The sequence below is a fragment of the Panicum virgatum genome, chromosome 4K, assembly GCF_016808335.1.
Source record: "Panicum virgatum strain AP13 chromosome 4K, P.virgatum_v5, whole genome shotgun sequence".
Classification (NCBI taxonomy): domain Eukaryota; kingdom Viridiplantae; phylum Streptophyta; class Magnoliopsida; order Poales; family Poaceae; genus Panicum; species Panicum virgatum.
Window position 1 is genome coordinate 35,951,797 of NC_053139.1, and position 24,722 is coordinate 35,976,518.

Below are 24,722 nucleotides of genomic sequence, written 5' to 3' on the forward strand. Positions count from 1 at the left end.
GGTGGGCCTGACGGCCGGCGGCCGATGGCCGGTGGCCTGCAACGGGGCACCTCGGGGCCGTAAAGTTCATGGAGCGGCGGCATCTACGGCGGCGGCACTGGCGTGGCTCCCCATGGGGGGTCCCGGCGGCCTGCAGCGCGGCTCCCGTAGGGGTGGCCAGCGGCGTAACATCTCGGGACCGTTCACCGCACCGCCACCGTCGGAGCTCGCTGGAGGGGTCTCGGCGGCGCTGGGCCGTCGCTCCCCTCGACACCGCGGCTGGAGGTCGTGCTGCTCCTTAGTTTTCGCAGTGCTGGTCGCTGCCTGGGGTGATATGAAGGGGTGAATTTGGCGGCGCTGGGCGAAAGTCTCGGCCAACGTCTGTTGGAGCCGACAACGGCGACACCCTCCGGTGCCGCAACCTTTGTTGGAAGTGTCATCGAAGGTGCTACCTCCCTACCCTGTGGATTCTCTGGAGGAAACTCTGCCTGGGTAATCTAGGCGGGCGACGGCGGTGTGAAGCATCGTATCCTCCCTGGTGGAGTTCGCACATCATCCTGGTGGGGATCGGCTCAAGCGGAATGTTTCGGCACTCATGTGCTAGTATATGGATTGAAATGGGCAAGCAACGGATCATCCGGACATCAAGCTTCTAAGCAGGCGAGTGATGTGTTGGATTGATACCGCAGGAAAACATTGTAAGATTGAAGCGAGAACGAAGAAGAAGATTGAAGCTTAGTCTCTAGGTTTCTTTCTTTGTTTTATTGCTTTTTATTCTTGTATTTGTGAAATCCCTTATTTGAGGTCCAGAGTCTAAGAACTCTTGTAACTCTTGTAGTCGTTCGCTTGCGAGCGAATGATCAAGGCCGGAACTCTTTCCTTAATCTAAAAATAATGAACCGTTACGAACTTATGAACAACAGCGGCATATGTCTTGTTGAACTTCTCAATATTTGGTTGACGCAAAATGTTCACAAACTAACCATGCACAAGACACGTGTGACACACCTTGAAGTCTTTCAAAACTACTGGCAAGTTAACTTATTTCAATATCAAATTTGTTTTATTGATTCCACCGTATATATGGAATGTATTTGGTAAGTATAGAATCATTGTATTTTTTTCTATAAATTTGGTCAAAGTTGGATAACGTTGACTTATTAGGACAAAATAAATGTGATATGTAAAAAAACATAGGGTACATTTTAGTAGCGTATTATTCTATTTACTGGAAATGTTTTGTTTGAATTAGTAGTGTGTATAAAGGGGGTTCCTGAAATCAATTGGATGTTTTCTCTCATCTCATTTTGATCTTACCTCTACTAATATTCAGTATCGTGTGCCTACGTCATTGCATGCGTTGCTAGTTTGTTAAACATGACCTCAGTGTGGTCCTTATATATCCCATCTAGACAATAAAATACTCGTTCAATCGCCATGGAAGAAAAGTCACAGGTAAGAAGAGGGGGCCGGGCTAGCTTCATGGCTAAGGATTTGTTATTTTATTATGTTGATGAAAATAGTACTTTTGTTCTGATTCATGACCATCATATATAAGTAGCACAAATAAATACGATAGCATGTGTTGATTTGCCTTTGTTGTATTAGTCATCGATCCAACTTGCTCCTCCTCAACAGAAGAGTTGCTGGGATCACATTAGGTTAGATTGTAATGTTTCTTACAAATTTCCTTCCTTTTGATTTGTTGCCACTTCATATAGATCACAAGCTACTGAATTCCATTTGTTTATCTTTTCTTGGTAATTGATCTGTTGATTCTATGTTCTTAGGAAAGGAAATTTTATGGTTGTGGTTTTGAGTGCAGTTCATGCATGGTTATGAGTTTTTGGAAAGAAAACATGGTAATTCACTTTGACGAGTGCTGTGCGCGTGTGATGCATGATCGGCTGCTTGATTTTCCAGAACCTATTTGATGGCCTATTTGGTTCGGACTTCAATTTTGCGTGCATATGCACCTGGAGGCACATGAACCCACTCTTTTCCGTCTTATCGTGTTCATTTCTTAACAATACCTTAGGTTTTTGTTTCTCTCAGCATCTTGAAACTCTATAGGCATCATCTGATTATGCACAATGGATGCTGTTTGCGACATTCATGTGCTGTATATATGCCTGCAAATTAGTACTACCACTTGCATGCCTAACTATAGGTTGCTGCTACTTGATCCAGCATATATACTTCAATAACGTGGTAGTGATGCCGTTGTTCAATAGATGGCCAAGATATACAGGGAAAAAGATTAAAAAGACAACAAGAAAACAAATATCGATTCCTCTAGAAAATTAAGAAGTGATCCACTACTGCTAGCTGATAGTGCTTCATTTTAGTTTCCCTTCTACGAATTGAACCTTTTTTTTTTTTGAAACGGGGAACTATTGAACCTATATGATTAGATTGCTTCAATTATTGAACCTTCGTTTGACCTCTTTCCTCTATGATTAGGTTGTAATTAACTAACTCGATTTTATATATATACAGGGGGGGCTCCAAGCTCCAACCACGATGACCATGGCTGATGATGTTAAGATCCAGATCGAGGAAGAGCACCCGGTGTCCGTAGTCGAGACGACCGTGCCCACTGGCAAGGATCCAAGGCAGGGTGAGGACCACACCTCTCCCAACGATGCTGGCCGTTGTTCATGCGCAACCCAGCTACTTTAATTTGTCTCTCTGAGGATTTCACGAATATACTGCCACATAGTATGAGTAAGTTGTTTACTGTGTTTGCAGCTTCGAGTTCATCATCTGTCGAGACGGAAACAGCCGCGGAGGAGACGGAGAGGCCTGCATCAGGAACACCAGCCACAAAAGGCCAGGTACGCCGCTTGAATACTTGGTATCCCTGATCTGCAGTATTTGGGTGCTGAAATATAAGGCAGCAAGAGCACCACCAGCCCCCGGCCCCTAGCACATCCGACCTCATCACGCCGGAGGCTGGACAGAGCCCACCGAAATCAGCAGCTAGCTAGGTTTAGGTAGGAGGCACGGCATGTGATGTGGGGAATCATAGGGAATTCCCTTCCTACTCGACAAAATGACAAGAAAAGACGATGCTCCACGAGCCACAAGACCTTTCAACGGAGCAAAATTATTCATGCTCCGCACCATGGGAAACGTTGCTAGTGTCAATTATATAGCCAACGCTCAAATATAGTTTTGTGCCAGGGAAGGAAATAGAACGAGAGCTCACCTTGCCCAAAAACTAAAATATCGGCATAAAAAAAACTAAAATATCGATTGGCATGGGGAAGAGCCAAACGTTTTTGTCGACTTCCTACAATATGCAAGTACTATGCAACTATTGAACACAGTGCCACTCTATTCAAGTAAACTATAATATTTTTTAAGACAAAAAATGTATTTGTAAATTTGATGTTGATAATAATGGCTTGATATATATAGGAAAATTCTACACTTGCTTGTAGCTACTCCCATATGTGTATCTCATGATATATGACGTATCTGATCCAACGCAGAGTATATATGTGGAGTACGTGTTCATACTAGAATATATATGATGATATATATGTTGGGTATGTGACCATACATAGAGTATATGGACATGCTTATTTTATATATACACTATGTTTGAGATCTACTGACAATGTTTTAGTAGTCATCATCCGCAATTGGTGCCCCATTTGAGCCCCTAGACCGTCGGGCTGCATACATGATAGGCACTGAAATACAATCAACAAATTCCCAATTGTCAGGTTATATGGGAATTTGACTCTAAAGCTATAGCTACTATCACAAGGTTCCACTTGCCTTTTTCCCAATCCCTAACCCGCAGCTAAGGCCTCTCCTCCACCACAAGTCACCACTATATCATCACTCTATTGCCATACTATCCTCGGAAGCTAATTACATGGTCGGGCCTCAGTGAAACCCGATCCTATTTATTGGATTCACCAACCAGTTTAACCCAAAAAGTTTAGCTCATAGGGAAAGGTGAGAAGTTAACATTTACTTTAACAAATCTCATCATTAGAGAAGCTAAGGCATTTCCACCATGCCAGTCAATGATATTGCTATGTCATGCATGATAAGATAATGTTCCATTGGCATAAATGATATGAAGAAAATTGTCGAGCATGGACTTGTCATGCCCTCACAAATGTTTTCTTTATCTATGATTGATGCCGCAAGTACATGCCATCATTAATAAGATGGTGATCAATGGTGAAGATTCCATTTGACTTTGGTGCTGATTGAGAGCAGATGGTAATGTGGTGGGACAAATGGAGTGATCATTAAGTGTCAGTCAATGCATGTGGAACTCATTGGTATAAGTAAGATACCAATTATTTAGCGAAGCCTGGGGGGAGGGATTTTTTCAAGGTGCCATATATGGTGGGAAGCACCGAAGGAACTTCAAAAAGTGCTTGATACTGGTATGCAGAAAACAACACGTGATTTGGAGCAACATGATGTGGTGGAAGAGAAGATTTAGTCTAGGTAGGAGTTTTCAGACCAAGTGTGGAAATACATAGTTGTTTACAATAGTAAGGTAGTATGGGTTTTAGGTCCAAGCAATAGGCTAGTGGTGGCTTTTACCCCAACTAAAAAAATTGAAGGGTGTGCCCAATCTCTTAGGCTTTGGGGTTAGGTTTGTTGACACTCAAATTTTGCCCATGCGAGTTCTTTGTGGGTAGTGTTTTGTGTAACACTTTCGGCCTGGAATTATCCAATAGAATGTGAAATACAAATCCAAAACTTTTGAATTGTGAGCTGTTCATGTACGTTAGTTTTCTCATGATCAAAGGTTGCAATAAAGTTGCAATTCTACTTGTAAAATTGCATGATTCTATAATTCTATCAACACAAATACAACTCAAATCGCAAATGTCATAGAAATTGAGAGACGAGTGGCGCTCCAATCTCTTTGTGTTGAGGAATTAACAATATGTGCGCTTTGATATATCTCTTGGCTTAGATGTGCAGGTGACATGTGTCTATAGTGGTTGGCTGCAGTTGGTGAACAAAGGGCGGACTATAGTTCAGCGGAGGACCATGCATAGTAAAGGATGAACAATGTGGCTGGGGGTCGTCTGATGGACTACGGAGTGCATGTGGAGGCAGGAGTGATCTAATTGCATAGTTGAAGGGCTAAGGGTACATTGTGATTAGGATGGAATCGGACAAGTCAAAGGAAGATAGTGATGGTAAATTTGAGTAGGTGCGCATGCACAGGAACGTGAAAAACTTTAAGGCATCAAGATTTTGGAGGAGGTCGGACATAATGTAACGAACATGGCACCATTTATGCCATTTCGAGTGATTTTGGTGATCGAATGACAACACAATCAATGGGACTAATGGTTTTGTTAAGTGAACATTTCTAGATTCCAGGGATGAAGCACTACTGCAGAAAGCGCATGTTGTCCCGGTTGAAAACTGCCTTTAGTCCCGGTTTTCCAACCGGGACTACGCTTCCGGGACAAAAGGTTCCAATCTTTTATCCCGGGTGGTTTAACCGGGACAAAAGCAACTTTATATCCCGGTTGGTGACTCCACCCGGGACTAAAGGCTACTATTTAGTTCCGGTTGGAATCTCCAACCGGGATAAAAAGTTTTTTTTTGCTCCCCAGTAGCCCTAGATTTAAGAACCGGGACTAAAAGTATTATTGGTCCCGGGTCCAATAATAACCGGGACTAATGTGTTGGAACAAAGCCCCTTTCTGTAGTAGTGAAGTAAAAAGGCCATGTAAAGCAAAACACGAAGAAAGAACTCAAAGAAACGCTAAATTGGACGAGTTCTACTGAAACTAGTAGCACCGGAAGAACCGATGCCCATAACATTGGTGCATCCGTTGGTTGTCGAAAGATCTGACGCCCTGGCTTTGGCACAAGTCTGTGCGCCTCTGGAGATCAAGTGAAGAAAGAAGTGAAGCACCGGATGAACCGACGGTTTCAAGAGAGGCATCGGTGCATTCAATGTATTATGTTCCAGAGATGATGTCAAGCGCACAAGAGCCAAGCCTTCAGCACTGGTTGAACGGGTGGTGCATCGGAGCAAGGCGTTGGAGCAATGACGTCAGCAAGGGCAACGGCTACATGGAGATCAAGAGGCACCAGTTGAACCGACACCATGTCATCGGTTAAACCGGTGGTCGCCAACTCTGCTGCAGAAGCGTCAGAGAAGCCAACGGCTAGTTTCAGCTTGTGAGTGACCGGAAGAACCGATGCAGAAGCACCGAAAGTTCCGATGCCTACGCAGAAACTGGCTAACGGCTAGTAACGGGTAGTTCGAGTTGGTGGCCTATATATATGTGATCCCCCGGCCATTTTGAGTTTGCTGGAGTCCCAAGACATCTCATACACACCCAAGAACACCTCCAAGCCATACAAGAGCTCATTGATCATATCCTTAGGTTTTAGCACTAGCTTTGTAAAGTGTGAGTGCTAGATTAGCTCTTGAGTGAGTGAACAAGCAAGGTTGAGATCCATGTGGCTGGTTCTAGAGTGAATCACACTTATATTACGGTGCGCCGGCCCCTTGGAGCAATTGGTGGCTCGCCGGCAAGTCAACGACCCTCCAGCTTGGTGTGGAGCGGCGTCGACGATATTGTGCGGGGGACGGAGACCCCTCCTTCGTGGGCAATCTCCCTTAGTGAAGATCGGGATCAAGGTGACCGTGATTGTGTTCACGGAAGAGACTTGATTGCCGGGAAGCGATACTCTTCGTGAGTGCTTCAACAACGTGGACGTAGGGGCGCCTTTGTGGCAAACCGAACCACGGGATATATCCTCGTGTGGAGAGTTCGCTTCCTCTCATCCCTCTCTTTTAGCTTCCGCATTTCATATTGCAACTTGTGTGCCTTTACTTTCTTAGTATAGTATCTTGCTAGGATTGGTTATAGGTTGCAAAACTCTTTTGGGATGAGGGTTTCACACTAAGGTGAATCGTAGTTTCTAGATAGCTTGTTTTAGTTTAAGTTTTGTGCAAACTAGTTGGAGCCAAAGGTTAAGGTTTTAAGAGTGCCTAATTCACCCCCTCCCCCTCTTAGGCTAGAGCACCCGATCGCTTTCACATAATGGAGATACAAAGAGTTGTGTAGCTACTACTTGGGCTTCGACTGTCCAGGCTTAAAAATTGTTGGTGGTTTGGTTTTCTGTTTCAGACATCAACACTAAGGGCTCATATAGTGCCCTGAGTGAAGGGAGTTCAAAGGCACATTGTGTCATCATGAAGCTTACGTTGAGAAGAAGTGAAGTCATGAAGAGCTTGTGAGTGTTCAAGGCATATATGGTGTCCGGAGCGGAAGCCGGCACAGCAGCGACCCATGGAGGTTGCACGGTGGCGGTGCAAGCTGTGCGCGGCTGGCTTACGGCATGGAGAAGAGACATCGACAAGCTGGCAACACTAGTGGTGGCCGAGATTCTTGTGATGGTGTACGGACCGGGTTCGGTGATCATAGGGAGAAATCTCAGCCGACGTCACGCTAGACGATAATGATGCTGCATTTTGTTGGGATTTCCTCGCTTGAGGCTTTGTCGATGTGCTATCCTACTTGCAGGCTATGATTGTTGGGTGATACGGAAACCGTTCAAGGAAATTCTTGTCCGGCGTAGAGCTGGCATCGGCATCGGTGACATCATTTGATGCCATTCCCACCGTGAAGGCGATGTTGACATTTCCTCCTACCCTTGTGCCAGACAGAGATTTATATGAAAAGGGCAAGCTACATACTCACCGGATATCAAGCTTCTAAGCAGGTGAGTGATGTGATGGATTGGTTTGTGTGGATACATTGCAAGGTTGAAGCGGGAACGAAGAAGAAGTTTGAAGCTTAGTCTTCTAGGTTGAAGCCGGATATCAAACTTTTTTCTTGTTTTTGTGAAATTCCTCATTTGAAGTCCAGAGTCTAAGAACTCTTGTAACTCTTTTGATTGTAGTCATTCGCTTGTGAATGCATGATCAAGGCTGGAATTTATTCCATAATCTAAAAAATGAAATCTTGTGCTCAGGTATCGTAGTGTAGCAGTTAGTGGGGTATTTTGGTTATCTTTTTAGGAATATGTATACTATATATAGGGGGATCAAGGTTTTATATCTCCGGCTATAGCTAGCTGCTGGGGAGAGGAACAGCTAGGATAGATCAAGTTTAACACTATGATTTAGCTGCTGCTAATAGCTGTACTTGGCTAGAGATAGCTGCTAAATTAGGCCTTCGTTTAGCGGCAATGTTCCTGTGGGCAAGTGTCATGTATGCACTATGAAATGCTTATGTTGTCAAGTGTTCTCTATCTTGGAATAATGACTAGTGGATATGTTAACTTTTAGGTACCTTTGTGGTCTTGGTCTCTAGTACTGGATGTTATGGTCATGTATTCTTGTATGACAAATGTGTTGATATTTCCAAATTTTCCGAAACAGCTAGATAGCTTAGCTGTAGTAATAGCCGGCTATAGCTTTCCTTAGCTGCTGCAAAGGCCGGCAGCTAAGAGGTTTATCCGGAGATTTTAAACATTGAGGGGGATATGCCTTGTTGGATGGTATCCAAGAAACCCCCTTCTTCATTTGCTATAGGCTAAAGAGAACCTCATGAGTGTTTGTGTGTGTGTGTGTGGTGGGTGGGGGGGGGGGGGAGTTCACATCTTTGGTGGTCGATCCTTCATCTTTAGTTGAAAGGATCACTATATTGTTGTGAGGCTATGGTTTAAATTTTGTGATTTTATAAGCTATTGGATCAAGTTACTGCAAACCGCACCGTACATGCGCGTATTTCGCGTGGAAAAATCACATGACTGCTTGTGACGTGTGACGCTTTAGTACCGGGTTTAAATATATTTTTTAATTTTTTGGACGTATAACGTTTTAGTACTGGGTAATTTTTAGTACCGGGTTGGTATGTTTGGTGTTACAATGGGCAAAACAACAGTACTGCACTGGAGACGTACTTTCTAAACTACTGTAGGTTCTTATCTGTTGTAGTACGATGTACCCTTGAACATACTTTTATTGCAGCCCTGTCATTTTGTGATTCTATACCCCTTCTGAATTAACGAGTGATATATAGGCATTTTCAAACTCAATTACTCACTACTGGCAGCTAGATGCATTAGGAATTTAAGCATCTCTAAATAAAAAAAATTACTGATATATATCTTGTTGCAATTGGCTTCGTTCTGCAGGATGAGACAAGCTCCGCGGGGACGGGGGACGAGCAACGTGGCACGGCCGAGGGCGAGAGAAACATCCAGTTCGGCGCCGTGGTGGCCGTCCTCTCCTTCGCCGTGATGCTCCCCGGCCTCTCCTTCAGTTCGGCGTTGCCAAAGGGGCCGGACAACTGGCGCCTCGACATCCTCATGCTCCTCGCGTTCGCTTCTTGCATCTGCGGCTTATCCTTCATGCTCCTGAGCATGCAGCTGCTGGGGGCGGCCCCGGAGATCCGTGGCTTCTACCACTGGGCCATCTCTCGGTGCCTCTTCTACGCCTGCATCGCCTTACCGGCGCTGACACTGCTCAGCCTGCTGCTAGTCATGCCGTTCAAGCTCTACCTCTACGTTGGCCTCGCCGTGCCCCCGTTGGCGGTGGTGGCCGTCGCCGCCGTCCACTGGTACGCGAACAGCAGGAGCGACGGAGCAACAGAGCCTCCGGACGGCGACGACGCGGCCGAGTCGACGGAGCAGGCGGAGGAGATGGAAGCCAGCTCAAAGATCACCGGGGCCTTGATGGCCTCGTCATTCGGGGGCCTCGTCGGCACGCTCGGAGCCCTGGACAAGCAACAGCAACCGGGAGACGCCGCCGGCGACGACGATACCCTCCGCGCCACCCACGTTGCCATCATGTTCATGTTCAGCACGGCAGTGATGAGCGTTCTCCTGATGGTCCTCTCGATGGTGGCGCTCAAGATTGAGAGCAGACTGCGCAGGCGGTCCCTCGTCGGAGCGATCGGGCACGCAAACGTCATCCTCCTCGGCCTGCTCGCCGTCGCCGCATTCTCGGCGGCATTCGTGGTGCTCAGGTTCTACGTGCTCACCGCGTTCATCTCCCTGGCCCTCGCTGCCCTCGTCCAGTTCATCATCCAGCACTTCGCAGCCGCCAAGAAGGGCGCCGGTGACGGTAATGAACAGGGGAAAGCCCGGGAGAAATTAGACCGGCAAGATGTGCAGCCAGCTGACCCGGACCCGATCCAGGAGAAGCAGCTCGGGTGGATGGCCGACATAGGGAAGCAGGTGACCGCGTGGTCGCTGGGGGGAGTCATGATGATCTTTGGACGCTTCATCGGGGATTCTGACAGAACCCACGGCAAGACGGCGGCGAACAAGACCTGCATGTTCCTGCTGACCTCGGCGTTTGCATCAGGGCTCGGGCTCATGTTCCTGATGATGAACTTCCGGCCGGGCGGTCCGGCCAGGGGTGGCTTCAACGCGGCCACCAACATACTGGCCTGCGCCGCCCTGGGGATGATTGCAGCCGCCGCGCTTGCCATCTACGGCGTGGCGGTCATCAAGTCGTAGCTAGGCGATGAAGAATACTCTAACTTTAATTATGTATTTTTTGTTCTTTAAGGGTAACTCCAATATATAATCTTAGCCAAGGTGCGAACATGTGACACCTCAAGAGGTGCTTTGCTAGAAAAATATGTCACCCTGAAGCCAACTCCTCATGATCACGAAAATCACAGACAGATCCTGAAGACCTATCCAGCATCAACTGTTGTACTCTTTTTCCTTTGATGAGTTTTTTCCCATTGGGTTTCTCATGCAAGGTTTTTAAAAATGAAGCAACAGATGCAACATAAGCCGATGCATGTGATGTACTCTTTTCTCATATGTTTTTCCCACTAGAATTTTGGGGTGAGTTTTTAATGAGCCATACACATAGCATAATATGGACAAGGGGAGTATTGTCACAAATTTTGTGACAGAGTATATATATGACTAGTATATTTTGTGAAATAGTTAGCTTAGCAAATTTTGTGAAACTCAAATTCTATTAAGTTTCTTCATTGTCGTCACAAAGTATGCGATGTGAATCAGACTCGTACAATGTATTGATATGACTAGTAGCTCAAGTTACGCAACTAGTAGCTAAATTTAATACTTCCGTTGAACACCGGGTTCATTGAAATTTTAGATACTCCCTTCTGTGTAATCCTCCATATCTTTACTAATAATTAATTTCCAATTAATTTTATACTCAGTTCGATGGCTTTTCAGCTAGTTTTTTAATTACGCAAGCAAACTTAAGATCGGTTTTTATCTAACTAATTTTATAGTAAAAAATGGGAGGCTGGTTTCAGGGAATAGTAAGTACATGGACAAAGATCTTATCTGACTAATTACTATTGTTACATTGTCAGTGGCACTGTCATTTCAATGTAATTGAGGTGTAAATAATTACCCCCCCCCTCAGGTTTGAATCCTCCTAAATTTTGAATCCTTAAATTTACAGCACTGTCAGTTATGCTGTCATTTCAGTGCAATCGAGGTGTAAATCATTACCCCTTTGGTTGGAATCCTTTTAAAATTTGAATTTAAATTTACAATTAGCACTTACTATTTTTATACCATCAATTACACTGTCATTTAAGTGTAATCGAGGTGTTAATCATTTTTATGTATTTCAATTGTCAAAATGTCCTGCTATTTTAATTTAAATTTGAATCATTTTATTTCACAACTAATTTTCTGGTTCCTTTTATGTAGAACTTTCTTATACACCTAGCACAGGGTTATTCCTGACTCACACCATCAACATCATGGTAAATGCTGTAATTGTGTATCCACCTATTATAGGGGCAATAAGCATTATTTTTTTTTAAAAGCAACCCTATGTGTTCCATAAATTGCATTTCTACATTATGTTGAATTTTTGCAGGATGTTGAAGAACCTCCTGAAGAACTATGCTGAAGACAACATGATTGTATCCTCTTGTGCTGTCAACTGATGGCCTAGGTATTTGGGAATTATAGGTTTAGCATGGCTTAGTGTGAAAATTCACGTGGCCTGTTCATTAGTTAATTAATGATGCTATAAACTTGGCGGTGCTAAGAATTTAATATGGTTGAGTTGGACGCCGTCGTATCAAGGAGGTCTTCCATTACATTGGAGGATGCTCCATGTCACATTGTGTCTCTGAAATTGTCCCTAAGGACAATCACAAGAAGCGCAAGTTCTCAAACCATGTCAATGTTTAGAATTGGCTGTCAGACCCGGCGTAGCGGGACTGCTCAATGGCGTGGACTATCCTAGAGTAGGGAATAGCACATGGATACGCCTTACCTCTACTGTAACTACTCGTACAACAGTAGAAGTAGCTGGAGTACAAGGAATCTACTCGACCTACTCGGAGTAGGACTCTGCTAGTACTCGGCTAGGACTTTCCATGTAACCCTGTCCCCCCGGACCATATAAGGGCAGGCAGGGACCCCTCCAAAATATCGAACAACACCTAAAGCAATACAAACCACCACACAGGACATAGGGTATTATGCTCCGGTGGCCTGAACCTGTCTAAATCTTTGTGTTCCTTGCAACATCGCGTTCTGATCTCGGCGAGTCCCTACCTACAATCAATCTCCTCGGGTATATCTCGGAGAGCTTGCCGGTAAAACACCGACAGCTGGCGCGCTAGGTAGGGGAGCTCGCCAACGATCAACAGAGGAATTCGATGGTATCCTTCGAATTCGACTTCCCGGTGATTAGTGTCGGAACCATCTTCGTCTTTGGCTCATGGGTCTGCACCACCGATGGATTAGGAGGCTTCTCTAGCCACTTGGTCGACTCCACAAGCTTGAAGATGCATCGATAGGAACAACTCAGTGAAACCACTTCCGCCAAGATCTTTCTTCCTCAACTTGCAGAAGAAATCAAAAGATTGTCCCTCTCGGACACGACTTCGACTCATTTTCCTCTCGGAGTGGAAAATTCGCCCGCATCGTACTCCGCTATTATCCGCCGAAAAAATCTTGCTCAAAACTCCGCCATGGCTCGGACTGCTCCTCAGTTTGACTCCTATCCAGACTCAGACGACGACTTCAACTCGAACTTGCTCAACTTTCCATGTCTGACCATCATGGCAACACCACAAGGTCGAGTTGTATACTGGAAGAACCCAGAACCTACTGGATTACTCGACAACGCTCGCCTAGTAGCATGTCTTCGGGATTTGCCTTACCAATTGGATAGACCACTCTCTCCGATCGGGGAAGAAGAGATAGGCGACATCGCTCTAGTCGACTACAGCACAACTCACTCGACCCCAGATAGACAAGTGTACATTTCACTCCATGGAGATGACAGTGCACTCGGATCCTAGGATGAACAATAAGCCAACGAGAACCTGGACCAGATTTCAGATGATGAGCTATCAGTTAATGCTCCGCAAGATGAGTCTCAACAAGATACAGATAGCCGGCGACGACGGAACCGTCGTCGTGCCACTCGCAGAAAGAACGTGGCTGCACGAGCTTAGCATGCTCCAACACCTCACGGACCACGCAACATGCAATGAGACTTTGACGAAGCAGCCGACCCTGCTTTTTGCAGCCCGCTGATCAACCTAGCTGAAGCAGCCATATTAATGCAAGGTTTACCGAATACCCCTGAAATTCGCCAGATTCAGTGCCTGACCAGAGACGCCTTGCATCAGATTGGTAGGCAGAACCCAGTTAAATCTGCTTCCCACAACAGTCGTACTCCTGCACGACAGCAAGACAACTAGGAAGCAAACCAAGACGCTCGCCCGCATGGTCAGCACCGGACTACATACCAAGACGAGAGTCATCACGCCGACCCCTCAAGAAGTCGCGACCGCAATCGTTGCAACTTCAGTGACGCACGAGATATCATAAATGCCAGGTGTCACGGACGTCCCACAGACGAAACATATTGTTTTCCAACCTTCAGTCAAAACATATCATTTTCCTGCGCTACTCAGTTCCTAGAACTCTCGGCCAAGTAGTCGACGATCTTCTGAGGAATCTTCTGCAGCCGCTCAACTAAGCTACTGTTCGAGTCGCCAACTACATCAAACGACTCGACTACTGCTTGAGAAGCCGTCTTGAGCTCCTGCGGCTCCTTCTGGTGGTTCTCGGTCCCGTCTGTCGATTACAACACAGCAAAACATCAACATCTAGGCAACCAAACAAGAGAAAGCCACAACAAGACAAAAAGGAGGTTACCTCGGTTCTTATGAATTACTTCCTTTAACATCTTCACCTTGTGCTCGAGGGCTGCTTTTTCCTTCTTTAGGTTAGCATTCTCCTTCTCGAGCAGACCAATCCTTTGACGATCCACGGTCGTCTCCTTTAGCTTCTGTGACTTCATATATGAGCGATTGGCCATTTGCTGCATAACAAATTCCAATTAGCCCCAAAATCAGAAGCGTGTACAGAAGGAAAAGTACTCGAAAGTAGTACTTACCACAGAAAACTTGTTGAATTCATAGACAGACGCTCGAAACTTCTACAAATTGCCAAGCGTTAGCTGTGGATCATCTTCAAGATCTTCACCATGGTAATATTGAAAAGAAGGAGGGGATGTCGTAATCTCATCTATAAAGTCATCATCCGACTCCCCTTCCCCTCCAAGAACTACCAACACACCTGCTGTTTTCTCCTCGTGAAGCAGTCGAGCAATCGGAAGAATCTTTGAACCATTATAAGGCGGTATTATTGGCCCAACAGTCGGGATTTCTTCCGAAGGATGAGTCGCCGTTCCATCAGAAGCTGCAGCAGCATCAGTAGGACCCTCCTCGGCTACTCGCCTTTGCTTAGGCAAGAATCCAGAGCTACAACAGATACAAAGATATCAGAACAACAAGTCCAACCACATTGAAAAATTGAACCAAACTACTCGATTGGTTACCTGATATCTCCACTAGCCCTCCTCTTGCACACAGTTGTCCTCGGTTTTTTGGGACAACTAGTGCCGGCTTCAGGCTCCGGACTCTCCTCCTCTTCAAGGGTTCCTCATCAGAACTTTCGTCCGACAACTCAGCAAAATCAGCTGGATCCGGATGAGAATCAATGAAGGGTCGATGAGAACTTGGGGTCTGATGAAGTGGACGAAAAACTTCTGGAAGTGGTGCATCACTCCGATAAACAAGCAAATCGTCCTGCAAAGACAAACTACTTTCAATCTACAGGAACAAAAAGGGGGGAATCCACTCGAAGATTCAGAAAATTACAAGTTTTGGCGGATTGTTACGACGATACAGTTTAGGGATTTCTGGCACAGCATCTACTCCCTCAAATATGCTATACAGAAGTGCCATAGCTTCATCTGGATGAATTTTCTTTGAAGAAAACCTAGAAGGATCTTCTTGACCAGAGTATTCGAACCCAGCATTGCAACGCTTCTGCAGGGGTTGAATCTGTCTCCCAAGCCAGGAAAAAACAACCGTCGCTCCGGTTACTCCCTTATTTTTCAGAACAACAATCTTCTGCAGCAGTTCTTCTTCCTGAACTGGAATACTCCCATGGTTGAACCATTCATGACATCGTTTGGGTGGCCCAGGAACTCTGTTAGGAAGCACCGGCGCATGATTGTCGATGTAAAACCACTTAGCTTTCCAGTCACCAATCTGACTGTGAGAAGTATATGAAATATACCTCCCCACCATTTCAGGTCGAAGCTCAAGATTGGCACCACCAACTATGGCAACATTCCTAAAGTTTGGGCATGGATTCAGAAGGAATAGAGTCTTGAAGAGATCGAAGTGGGGATAAACCCCAAGGAAAGCCTCACACAAGTGAACAAAAATGGCAATGTGGAGAATTGAATCTGGAGTCAAATGGTGAAGTTGAATTCCCCAATAAAAGAGGCGACCCCACAAGAAATCACAGACAGGAATCGCCAATCCGCGCTCCACGAATGCCTTAAACATGACAACCTCGGCAACTTTCTCAAATGGCCTGGCATGCCCTCGGCTGAATGCCACTGAACAAAAGCCCTAGGGCGAAGGAGTCGATGACTGACAAGAGACGAGATCTCAGATTCCGACAACTTACTTTTCCTCCAACCATCAGCAATCGTCACCTCCTTCTTGGATCCTTGGCGCTTAGACTTCTGGAATGTCATGAGCCTCTTCTCATGCATATGCTCGGGGGCTTAGAATTTGAGGAGAAAGCAAAGGACGAACCCCAACACGGGAGACTGATGAGATCAACAGAAGCAAGAGCAAGTGAAAAGACCTAGATTGGCTCAGCACAGTTAAATAACCAAGTCAATGGCATTTCTGAAAATATCAGGAAGTTCAAAGGTCACACTCCAAAAGAACACCTCAATTTTGGAACCTTAACCCTAAATTAAGGGGTTTCAAGTCAAGGCTCGGGGGCTGCGGGATACGTGACATAAATGGTAAACTTTTTTCAAAGATGATTTGAATTTCAAATGAAGATTTGAAAGACCCTGATGATAGAAATGACCCTCAGCCTGATCCTTCGGTTCAACCTAAGGCTCGGGGGCTACTCCATATGGAGTGCGAGTACATCGCGCACCATATATGAAGGAAATAATTTGGGACTTGAGCACCTCGTAGCCTCGATGCAGCCAAAGAAAGTACTCAGAAGACTACTCGATGCACTCGATGGACTCCAAGCCTGGGCAACAGACTCCGGAAGCACTCAAGCACCCAAAACACTACATGTCAGGGCTGTGGATTCCAGAAGCACATGAAGCACTTGACAAATGTCTTCAGAAGCACTTGACGCCTGGAGAACTCGACTACGAAGAGCTCGAGGGCTTGTCAGACCAGAGGCAACGGGACTGCTCATAGGCGTGGTCTATTCTAGAGTAGGGAATAGCACATGGATACGCCTTACCACTACTGTAACTACTCGTACCATAGTAGAACTACCTGGAGTACAAAGAATATACTCGGCCTACTCAGAGTAGGACTCTGCTAGTACTAGGATAGGACTTTCCATATAACCCTATCCCCCTAGACCATATAAGGGCGGGCAGGGACCCCCTCCAAAACATCGAACAACACCTAAGGCAATACAAACCACCACACATGATGTAGGGTATTACGCTCCGGCGGCCTGAACCTGTCTAAATCTTTGTGTTCCTTGCATCATCGTGTTCTGATCTCGGCGAGTCCGTACCTACAATCAATCTCCTCGGGGTATATCTCGGAGATCTTGCCGGTAAAACACCGACATTGGCTAATATGTATTATGAGACATGGTCAAGTCTTTTACTACTTTCTATTAATGGCCATGTATATCGAGTTCATCAGGTAATGTCTTCAGTAAAAATTGTGAGTGTGGGTGTGGTTGTCAAATTAATATTATTGTTTCTATTACACTCTTGTGTGTTTTTGTGGATGATTTTTTTTGTCAGATGACACCTCTACTATTTTTCTTGTTTGTGTACATCATTTGTTCACACTTGTTCACATATGTTCAAGGTTACATGATTTGACTCTGAATCTGTGATAATATTGTTGAGAGTAAAAATGAAAGAGAGAATGGAATGAATGATTGTTGTATTGATTGATGTTTAGACCACACTATTTATATGTACAAGGGTGAAAGGGTGTCTACTCCCGAAAGGACAGGCCCCTTCAGGAGTGGCCCCTTCGTGTAATGGCCCTTCGGAGTGGCCCCTTCGGGGTGTCCCTTTCGGGATTATTCACTAATTAAATTATTACAAAAATTGATCACTAATCTAATTTTCTTCACAACACTCCTCCTTGATCAATTTGTTCTTCTTGTGGTCTTGTAATCAATTTGATCTTCTTATGGTCTTGTAATCAATCGAAAAAGCTCCTTGAAAACCCTATGGAAAAAATCAGAAGATGTATGTATGTATATGTCATGGGAAAAACTCCTTAAAGCCCTTTTGGGAAAATAGGAGAAATATTGATATGACATATATGTGTTGGTATTCCACTAAAAACTCCTTTAAACCCAGTGGAAAAAATATAAGGAGAAAATGATATGGAATATCATTGATTGCAAACTTATATGAGAAAAACCTCGAAGGAAAAACTCATAAGTAAGTTTGAATGTATTACGATCTGCTGATCATATTTGAACTTATTCTCCCCCAAAACCCGATGGGAAAAATATGAGGAGAAATTATATCTTGAATATCTTCTTAAAAACTCTAGTGAGAAAACAGAAGATATGATATATGTAATATGTCTCGAATATCCTTTTAAAAACCCCAGTGGGGAAAATTAGAGATATGACATAAATATTGACTCATTAAAAATCTATGTATGAGAAAAACCTTAATAGGAAAACTCATTTAGGAAAAGAGTACAATTATATAATCTGATGATTATGGTTGGTTGTATAAGTTATGATTCAGAGAGAATCTCCCCCTGAGCCTTGCAAATCTCATAATTTGGTTTGCAAGGTTTCTATTTTCCCATAAAAAAAGTTTAGGAGCAATCTATTTAGTGATATTGCCCTTTTTATAGCTTGCTTTCTATTGTATAAATGCAACAAATTATCTTCATAAATAATTATTAGTTTCATGATTGAACCAATGCCACATGACTGTTATATGTGGTTGATCATTCTGTAAAGCGTCATATAATGTAATTATTTCAGAATGATTAGTGGATATACCTACAAGAGTCAGCTTTGATGACTTTCAAGATGTAGTTGTTCCACCATGTAAAATTATAAAACCTGTTTAGGTCTAGGATTGTGGGGAATAGACATGTAGCCAGCTTTAGTGTAACCAACAATCATTTTGTCTTGGTTATAACCAAGATCAATTTTGCCTTGAAAATATCTGAAGATATTGTTAATTTACGTCCAATGGCATTTTGTTGGAGCTGTGCTATGTCTTAGCAAATGTTTAATGATTCGATGAAATCACAATTTAATCATTCAGAGATACTATATATTGATGTGATGCTTCAGAATGATAGACTAAAGTTTTCATTAGAATCTATTTTGATGTTCATATATATGAAACTTTAGTATTTTGATATCAGTTTATATTCTGGCATAATAGGGATTAGTTAGCCAGTATCGATATTCCAATTTTGTCGTGTTCTAATTTGATAATAACAAATCAATATCTTTTGTGCCTTCTAGATATCTGTGGATATCTAATTTGACTCCAACTTGTATGATATTGTTGGAGTTGGGTATGATATTGTTGGAGTTGAGCTAATTTGAGCTAGCAAAGTATCTACAAAAGCAATATCAGTCATGTTGCAATTTGTACGATACTATAGCGCTTTGGCACTTAGTTTCTCATCGAGTTCCATGGAGGTCATTCAACCGCCATGGACGTACTTGTCGTGGTGTTCTCGGCGAGTTCTCACAGGGTGTGAGTGCGACAGGCCTCCGGCGTCTTTTGTCGGTGCTCAGTAGAGAGTCGCGTGTATGATAACGTGTTGAGAGTAAAAATGAAAGAGAGAATGGAATGAATGATTGTTGTATTGATTGATGTTTAGACCACACTATTTATATGTACAAGGGTGAAAGGGTGTCTACTCCCGAAAAGACAGGCCCCTTCGGGAGTGGCCCCTTCGTGTAATGGCTCCTTCGGAGTGGCCCCTTCGGGGTGGCCCTTTCGAGATTAATCACTAATTAACTAATTATAAAAACTGATCACTAATCTAATTTTCTTCACAACAAATATCACTGTCAGTTTAGTGTTATGGATGTGTAACAGAAATCTAGTTACATTGTGCCTGATACATAAATAGAGACAGATGGCCTCTTCGAAAAACCCATATGAAATTGCTCCGGGAAATCATGTATATATATGTGGATAGCGGAGCTATCTGTGATTTGCATGTAGAACCGGAGGTTTTTAACTTCCACCGTCTGTTTAGATCTCTTATTTTTTCAGCGCTATAGTAACTTCGAGCGTTTAACCACTAATTAAGAGTATTAAATATAGAAAACTGATAAATCCATTCCATAACCTCAGGTGTAATTGCGAGACAAATCTTTTAAATCTAATTGAATCATGATTAGACAATGTCGTGCTATAGTAAACAACCTCATGATGGATTATTTAGGCTTAATAGATTCGTCTCACAATTTCCTGTCCATCCGTGTAATTAGTTTTATAGTTAAATCATATTTAATCCTTCTAATCTTCAGTTAAAAATTACTACAGTGTATTTCGTCCAACTTTTTTTAGGATCTAAACCCAACCTAAAATACTGAAACGTTTGAGTGAGGGAGAGGAAAGAGAAAGGAAAGGATCCACGCGAAGGCGTAGTGCTGGGCTGTTGGTGGGTCTAGACGGTTGAGGCGTACTCGTGCCAAAATGACCACCGCCCAGCACGGCAGTACGCCACATGCGCGCAAAGCGGGCTCAAGATGGCAACGGGTACAAAATATCCGCAAATCTGCAGATACCTGACCCGCTGGGCGCGGATTCGGGTCTGGGTTTGTACTTGCGGGTGCGGGCGCGGGTACGATTCTAAACCCGACGGGTATTTTATAACAGATTTGAAAATTTGATATCCAAACCCGCAAACCCGAAACCCGCTGACATGTGGATCCCATACCCTTGTATATATATATCAGATCTTTAGGTTTCCTTCATTCCCCCGGATTCCCAGTCCCAGTCCAACCGCCTGCCCGCCACCCTCCCGAGCCCCAGCCCCCAACCCAGCGCCGCGTCGCCCCCACGACCCAGCATCGCGAGTCCGCGACACCCCCCCCCCACGCCGCGCCCCCAGCGGAGCGGCCCCCTCCGAGAGCCACCAGGGCCGTCCGCTCCCCCAGCCCCCTCCTCGACTCCACCGCCGCGAGGACTCGCCGCCCTGGACGGGCCGCCACCGGGGGGACTTGCCGCCCTTGGACGGGCCACCGCCGGGTCGGCTCGCTACCCCTGGACGGGCCGCCGCCGCCAGGGGGACTCTCCGCCCCTTGGACTGGCCGCCGGAGGGGGGAGCGGGGAGGTGTGCCGTCCCTGGACCAGCCGCCGCGACGTGGGGACTCCCCTCCCCTGGGGGCTTGGACTGGCCACCGCCGCCGGGAGGGGACTCGCCGCCCCTGGAGTTCGCGGGTACACGGGCGTATCCGCGGATAGCGGATATCCGCGAATAGCGGATATCCGCGAATAGCAGATACGGGCGTGGTTCTCTACTCGTAGCGGGTAGCGGGTAAGGGAGCGGGCGTGAGTTTTGGCTCACGGATAGCGGGTAGGTATCTAAAGGTATATCCGCGCGGATTTTACCCGTTGCCATCTATAGAGCGGGTCTTTCCAATGCGCGAGCGCTCGCCAAGAGGCCTCCCGGCAATCGATTCCCACAATGTCAAACTTTCCTTTTTCGGAAAATTTTATTTTCCACTATTTTCCATTTTTGGTAAGTAATAACTTATGTATATATAATTTTTATGTACAAACTTGTTCAGAATATCTATACGTATAAATTATGCAAACATATTTCCGCAACAAAAAATTATATATGTAAGTTTTCCTATAAATAGCTATACATACAAATTATGCAAGAAAAACAAAACTTATCTAAAAAAAGAAAAGTTATGTTTATAACTTATCCAAAGAGAAAATTGTCGGACGTCATGGCTGGCTGGAGCTCTGCGTCCACCAATCGCTCGACCTCTGCCGGACGCTGCCAGCTGCAAGCACCTGCGCACCACCGCACAACCTCCGCGGCGGAGAGAGAGGAAGGAAGGGAAATGAAAAATGAATGCAGTAGGAAAAGAGATTGTTAATCTAAAAAAAAGAGATTGTTTTGGAAAGATACGCTGGGGCTCCTGACGTGGGAAGCAGGACCCACCCACGTGTCCATCGTCGGTCGCCGGTTTCGAACCTGTCTGTCGGTCGCAAAACTAGATTTCCGGCGCAGAGCTGCGGAAGGCTGCGAGTGCCCAGTTGCACGATGCCGACGCTGCTGATGCTTCTCATTTCTGAAGTATCACTGCAGGCCGGCGTAGTTTCCAACTGGAGCGACGCGCGAATGGTTTGGCCGTTTTGAGGCCAGCCGGCCGTAGCACAGGCCCTGCCGATTTACAGCGAAAGTTCCTTCACACGCCGCGGCCGCACCGCGTTCTTGTGCGCGATTCAGACTTTCAGCGGCGAGGTGTGCTGGGTAAACAATCACGTACGGTTATCACCAGCAACAATTGGGGGGCTTGATCGGGATGTACCTATCATTCACGAAGCCGCGGCTTTGAAAATTTTACACACCGCGTCGCGTACGCGTATACACCTGCCTCGCCGCGTGGAAGATTCAAGATTGGCGACGAGGGATCGGAGCACAATCTATCCTCACGGCAATGGCTGTACATACCGAGCTTGCTTAACTTGGAAGCGTTGTTAATTTGTCCGGCCGGCTGGGGCTGATAGATTTCCCGGGCATTTCGCGGGATCAGCGGAGACGACGCGGCAATGGTGAAAGCAGGGGATTCTGATTCGCCAGCGCGCGTCAGGAGCCTTCCTAGCGATCGATCTCCGACAAAATCGAACTTTCCTTTTTTTTGGAAAGAATTATTTTTCATAATTTTTTTATTTTTAGAAAGTTTTATAGTTGTGTATATAACTTTTGTGTATAGTTTGTATGTTCAATTTTTTTAGAATATCTTTTCAGTGAAATTGTTGTTAGAGAAATTTTGAACAAACTTTTAGGCATAACTTATGTTTATAAATTTTACCCAAGAACTACCCAGCAGTTTAGTCCTATGATCCAAGAACTACCCAGCAGGGGGCGCCGCTGTGTTGGCGATGAGCTCGTTTGCGGCCTGTGCCAGTCCAGCCGCCTGCCCGCCACCCTCCCGAGCCCCAGCCCCCAACCCAGCGCCGCGCCGCCCCCACGACTTAGCGTCCCTCGACACCCCCCTCGCCCCTACGCCACGCCCCCAACGGAGCAGCCCCCTCCGAGCGCCGCCAGGGTCGTCCACTCCCCCAGCCCCCTCCTCGACTCCACCGCCGCGAGGGACTCGCCGCCCTGGACGGGCCGCCACCGGGGGGGACTTGCCGCCCCTGGACGGGCCACCGCCGGGTCGGCTCGCTGCCCCTGGACGGGCTGCCGCCGCGAGGGGGACTCTCCGCCCCTTGGACTGGCCGCGGGGGGAGGGGGGAGCGGGGAGGGGTGCCGTCCCTGGACCGGCCGCCACGACGAGGGGACTCGCCTCCCCTGGGGTCCTGGACTGGCCACCGCCGCCGAGAGGGGACTCGCCGCCCCTGGAGTTCGCGGGTACACTGGCGTATCCGCGGATAGCGGATACGGGCGTGGTTCTCTACCCGTAGCGGGTACGGGAGCGGGCGTGAGTTTTGGCTCACGGGTAGCGGGTAGGTATCTAAAGGGTATATCCGCGCGGATTTTACCTGTTGCCATCTATAGAACGGGTCTTTCTAATGCGCGAGCGCTCGCCAAGAGGCCTCCCGGCAATCCATTCCCGACAATGTCAAACTTTCCTTGTTTGGAAAATTTTATTTTCCACCATTTTCCATTTTTGGTAAGTAATAACTTATGTATATATAAATTTTATGTACAAACTTGTTCAGAATATCTATACGTATAAATTATGCAAACATATTTCCGCAACAAAAAAATTATATATGTAACTTTTCCTATAAAATAGCTATACATACACATTATGCAAGAAAAACAAAACTTATCTAGAAAAAAGAAAAGTTATGTTTATAACTTATCCAAAGAGAAAATTGTCGGACGTCATGGCTGGCTGGAGCTCTACGTCCACCAATCGCTCGACCCCTGCCGGACGCTGCCAGCTGCAAGCACCTGCGCACCACCGCACAACCTCCGCGGCGGAGAGAGAGGAAGAAAGGGAAATGAAAAATGAATGCAGTAGGAAAAGAGATTGTTAATCTCAAAAAAAAAAAAAGAGATTGTTTTGGAAAGATACGCTGGGCACCTGACGTGGGAAGCAGGACCCACCCACGTGTCCATCGTCGGTCGCCGGTTTCGAACCTGTCTGTCGGTCGCAAAACTAGATTTCCGGCGCAGAGCTGCGGAATGCTGCGAGTGCCCAGTTGCACGATGCCGACGCTGCTGATGCTTCTCATTTCTGAAGTATCACTGCAGGCCGGCGTAGTTTCCAACTGGAGCGACGCGCGAATGGTTTGGCCGTTTTGAGGCCAGCCGGCCGTAGCACAGGCCCTGCCGATTTACAGCGAAAGTTCCTTCACACGCCGCGGCCGCACCGCGTTCTTGTGCGCGATTCAGACTTTCAGCGGCGAGGTGTGCTGGGTAAACAATCACGTACGGTTATCACCAGCAACAATTGGGGGGCTTGATCGGGATGTACCTATCATTCACGAAGCCGCGGCTTTGAAAATTTTACACACCGCGTCGCGTACGCGTATACACCTGCCTCGCCGCGTGGAAGATTCAAGATTGGCGACGAGGGATCGGAGCACAATCTATCCTCACGGCAATGGCTGTACATACCGAGCTTGCTTAACTTGGAAGCGTTGTTAATTTGTCCGGCCGGCTGGGGCTGATAGATTTCCCGGGCATTTCGCGGGATCAGCGGAGACGACGCGGCAATGGTGAAAGCAGGGGATTCTGATTCGCCAGCGCGCGTCAGGAGCCTTCCTAGGGATCGATCTCCGACAAGATCGAACTTTCCTTTTTTTTGGAAAGAATTATTTTTCATAATTTTTTTTATTTTTAGAAAGTTTTATAGTTGTGTATATAACTTTTGTGTATAGTTTGTATGTTCAATTTTTTTAGAATATCTTTTCAGTGAAATTGTTGTTAGAGAAATTTTGAACAAACTTTTAGGCATAACTTATGTTTATAAATTTTACAAATAATTTCTTAGTGATAACCTTTCATCACAAG

General features: G+C 45.7%; 1 protein-coding gene and 1 long non-coding RNA gene across 5 annotated transcripts; one reads left to right on the forward strand and one right to left on the reverse strand.

Moving 5' to 3' along the window:
- The first annotated feature begins 1,301 nt into the window (after positions 1 to 1,301).
- LOC120703751 lies at positions 1,302 to 10,748 on the forward strand. 4 transcript variants are annotated; one of them, XM_039987912.1, is made up of 4 exons: positions 1,302 to 1,434; positions 2,479 to 2,599; positions 2,731 to 2,816; positions 9,139 to 10,748. In XM_039987912.1, the coding sequence occupies exons 1-4, from the start codon at positions 1,417 to 1,419 to the stop codon at positions 10,465 to 10,467; spliced, it is 1,554 nt and encodes a 517-aa protein (XP_039843846.1). In that variant the 5' UTR covers positions 1,302 to 1,416; the 3' UTR covers positions 10,468 to 10,748. The 4 variants fall into 4 exon arrangements, with proteins under 4 accessions (XP_039843846.1, XP_039843848.1, XP_039843847.1 ...); XM_039987914.1 differs by having other exon boundaries at positions 1,311 to 1,434; positions 1,770 to 2,599; XM_039987913.1 differs by lacking the exon at positions 1,302 to 1,434 and adding an exon at positions 1,441 to 1,640 and having other exon boundaries at positions 1,770 to 2,599.
- A 10,589-nt stretch (positions 10,749 to 21,337) lies between these two features.
- Positions 21,338 to 22,544, reverse strand: LOC120705190. The gene is made up of 2 exons (XR_005687828.1): positions 21,660 to 22,544; positions 21,338 to 21,541 (listed from the first exon to the last, which is right to left on the reverse strand). It is a non-coding gene; the product is annotated as an uncharacterized LOC120705190 (long non-coding RNA).
- Positions 22,545 to 24,722: the final 2,178 nt, after the last annotated feature.

What these genes read in the sequence shown, in the direction of transcription:
- LOC120703751 (XM_039987912.1), top strand. An exon ending in TGGCAAGGATCCAAGGCAGG is followed by an intron (nt 2,600 to 2,730) that starts GTGAGGACCACA and finishes CTGTGTTTGCAG; the next exon opens with CTTCGAGTTCATCATCTGTC. An exon ending in CACCAGCCACAAAAGGCCAG is followed by an intron (nt 2,817 to 9,138) that starts GTACGCCGCTTG and finishes TTCGTTCTGCAG; the next exon opens with GATGAGACAAGCTCCGCGGG.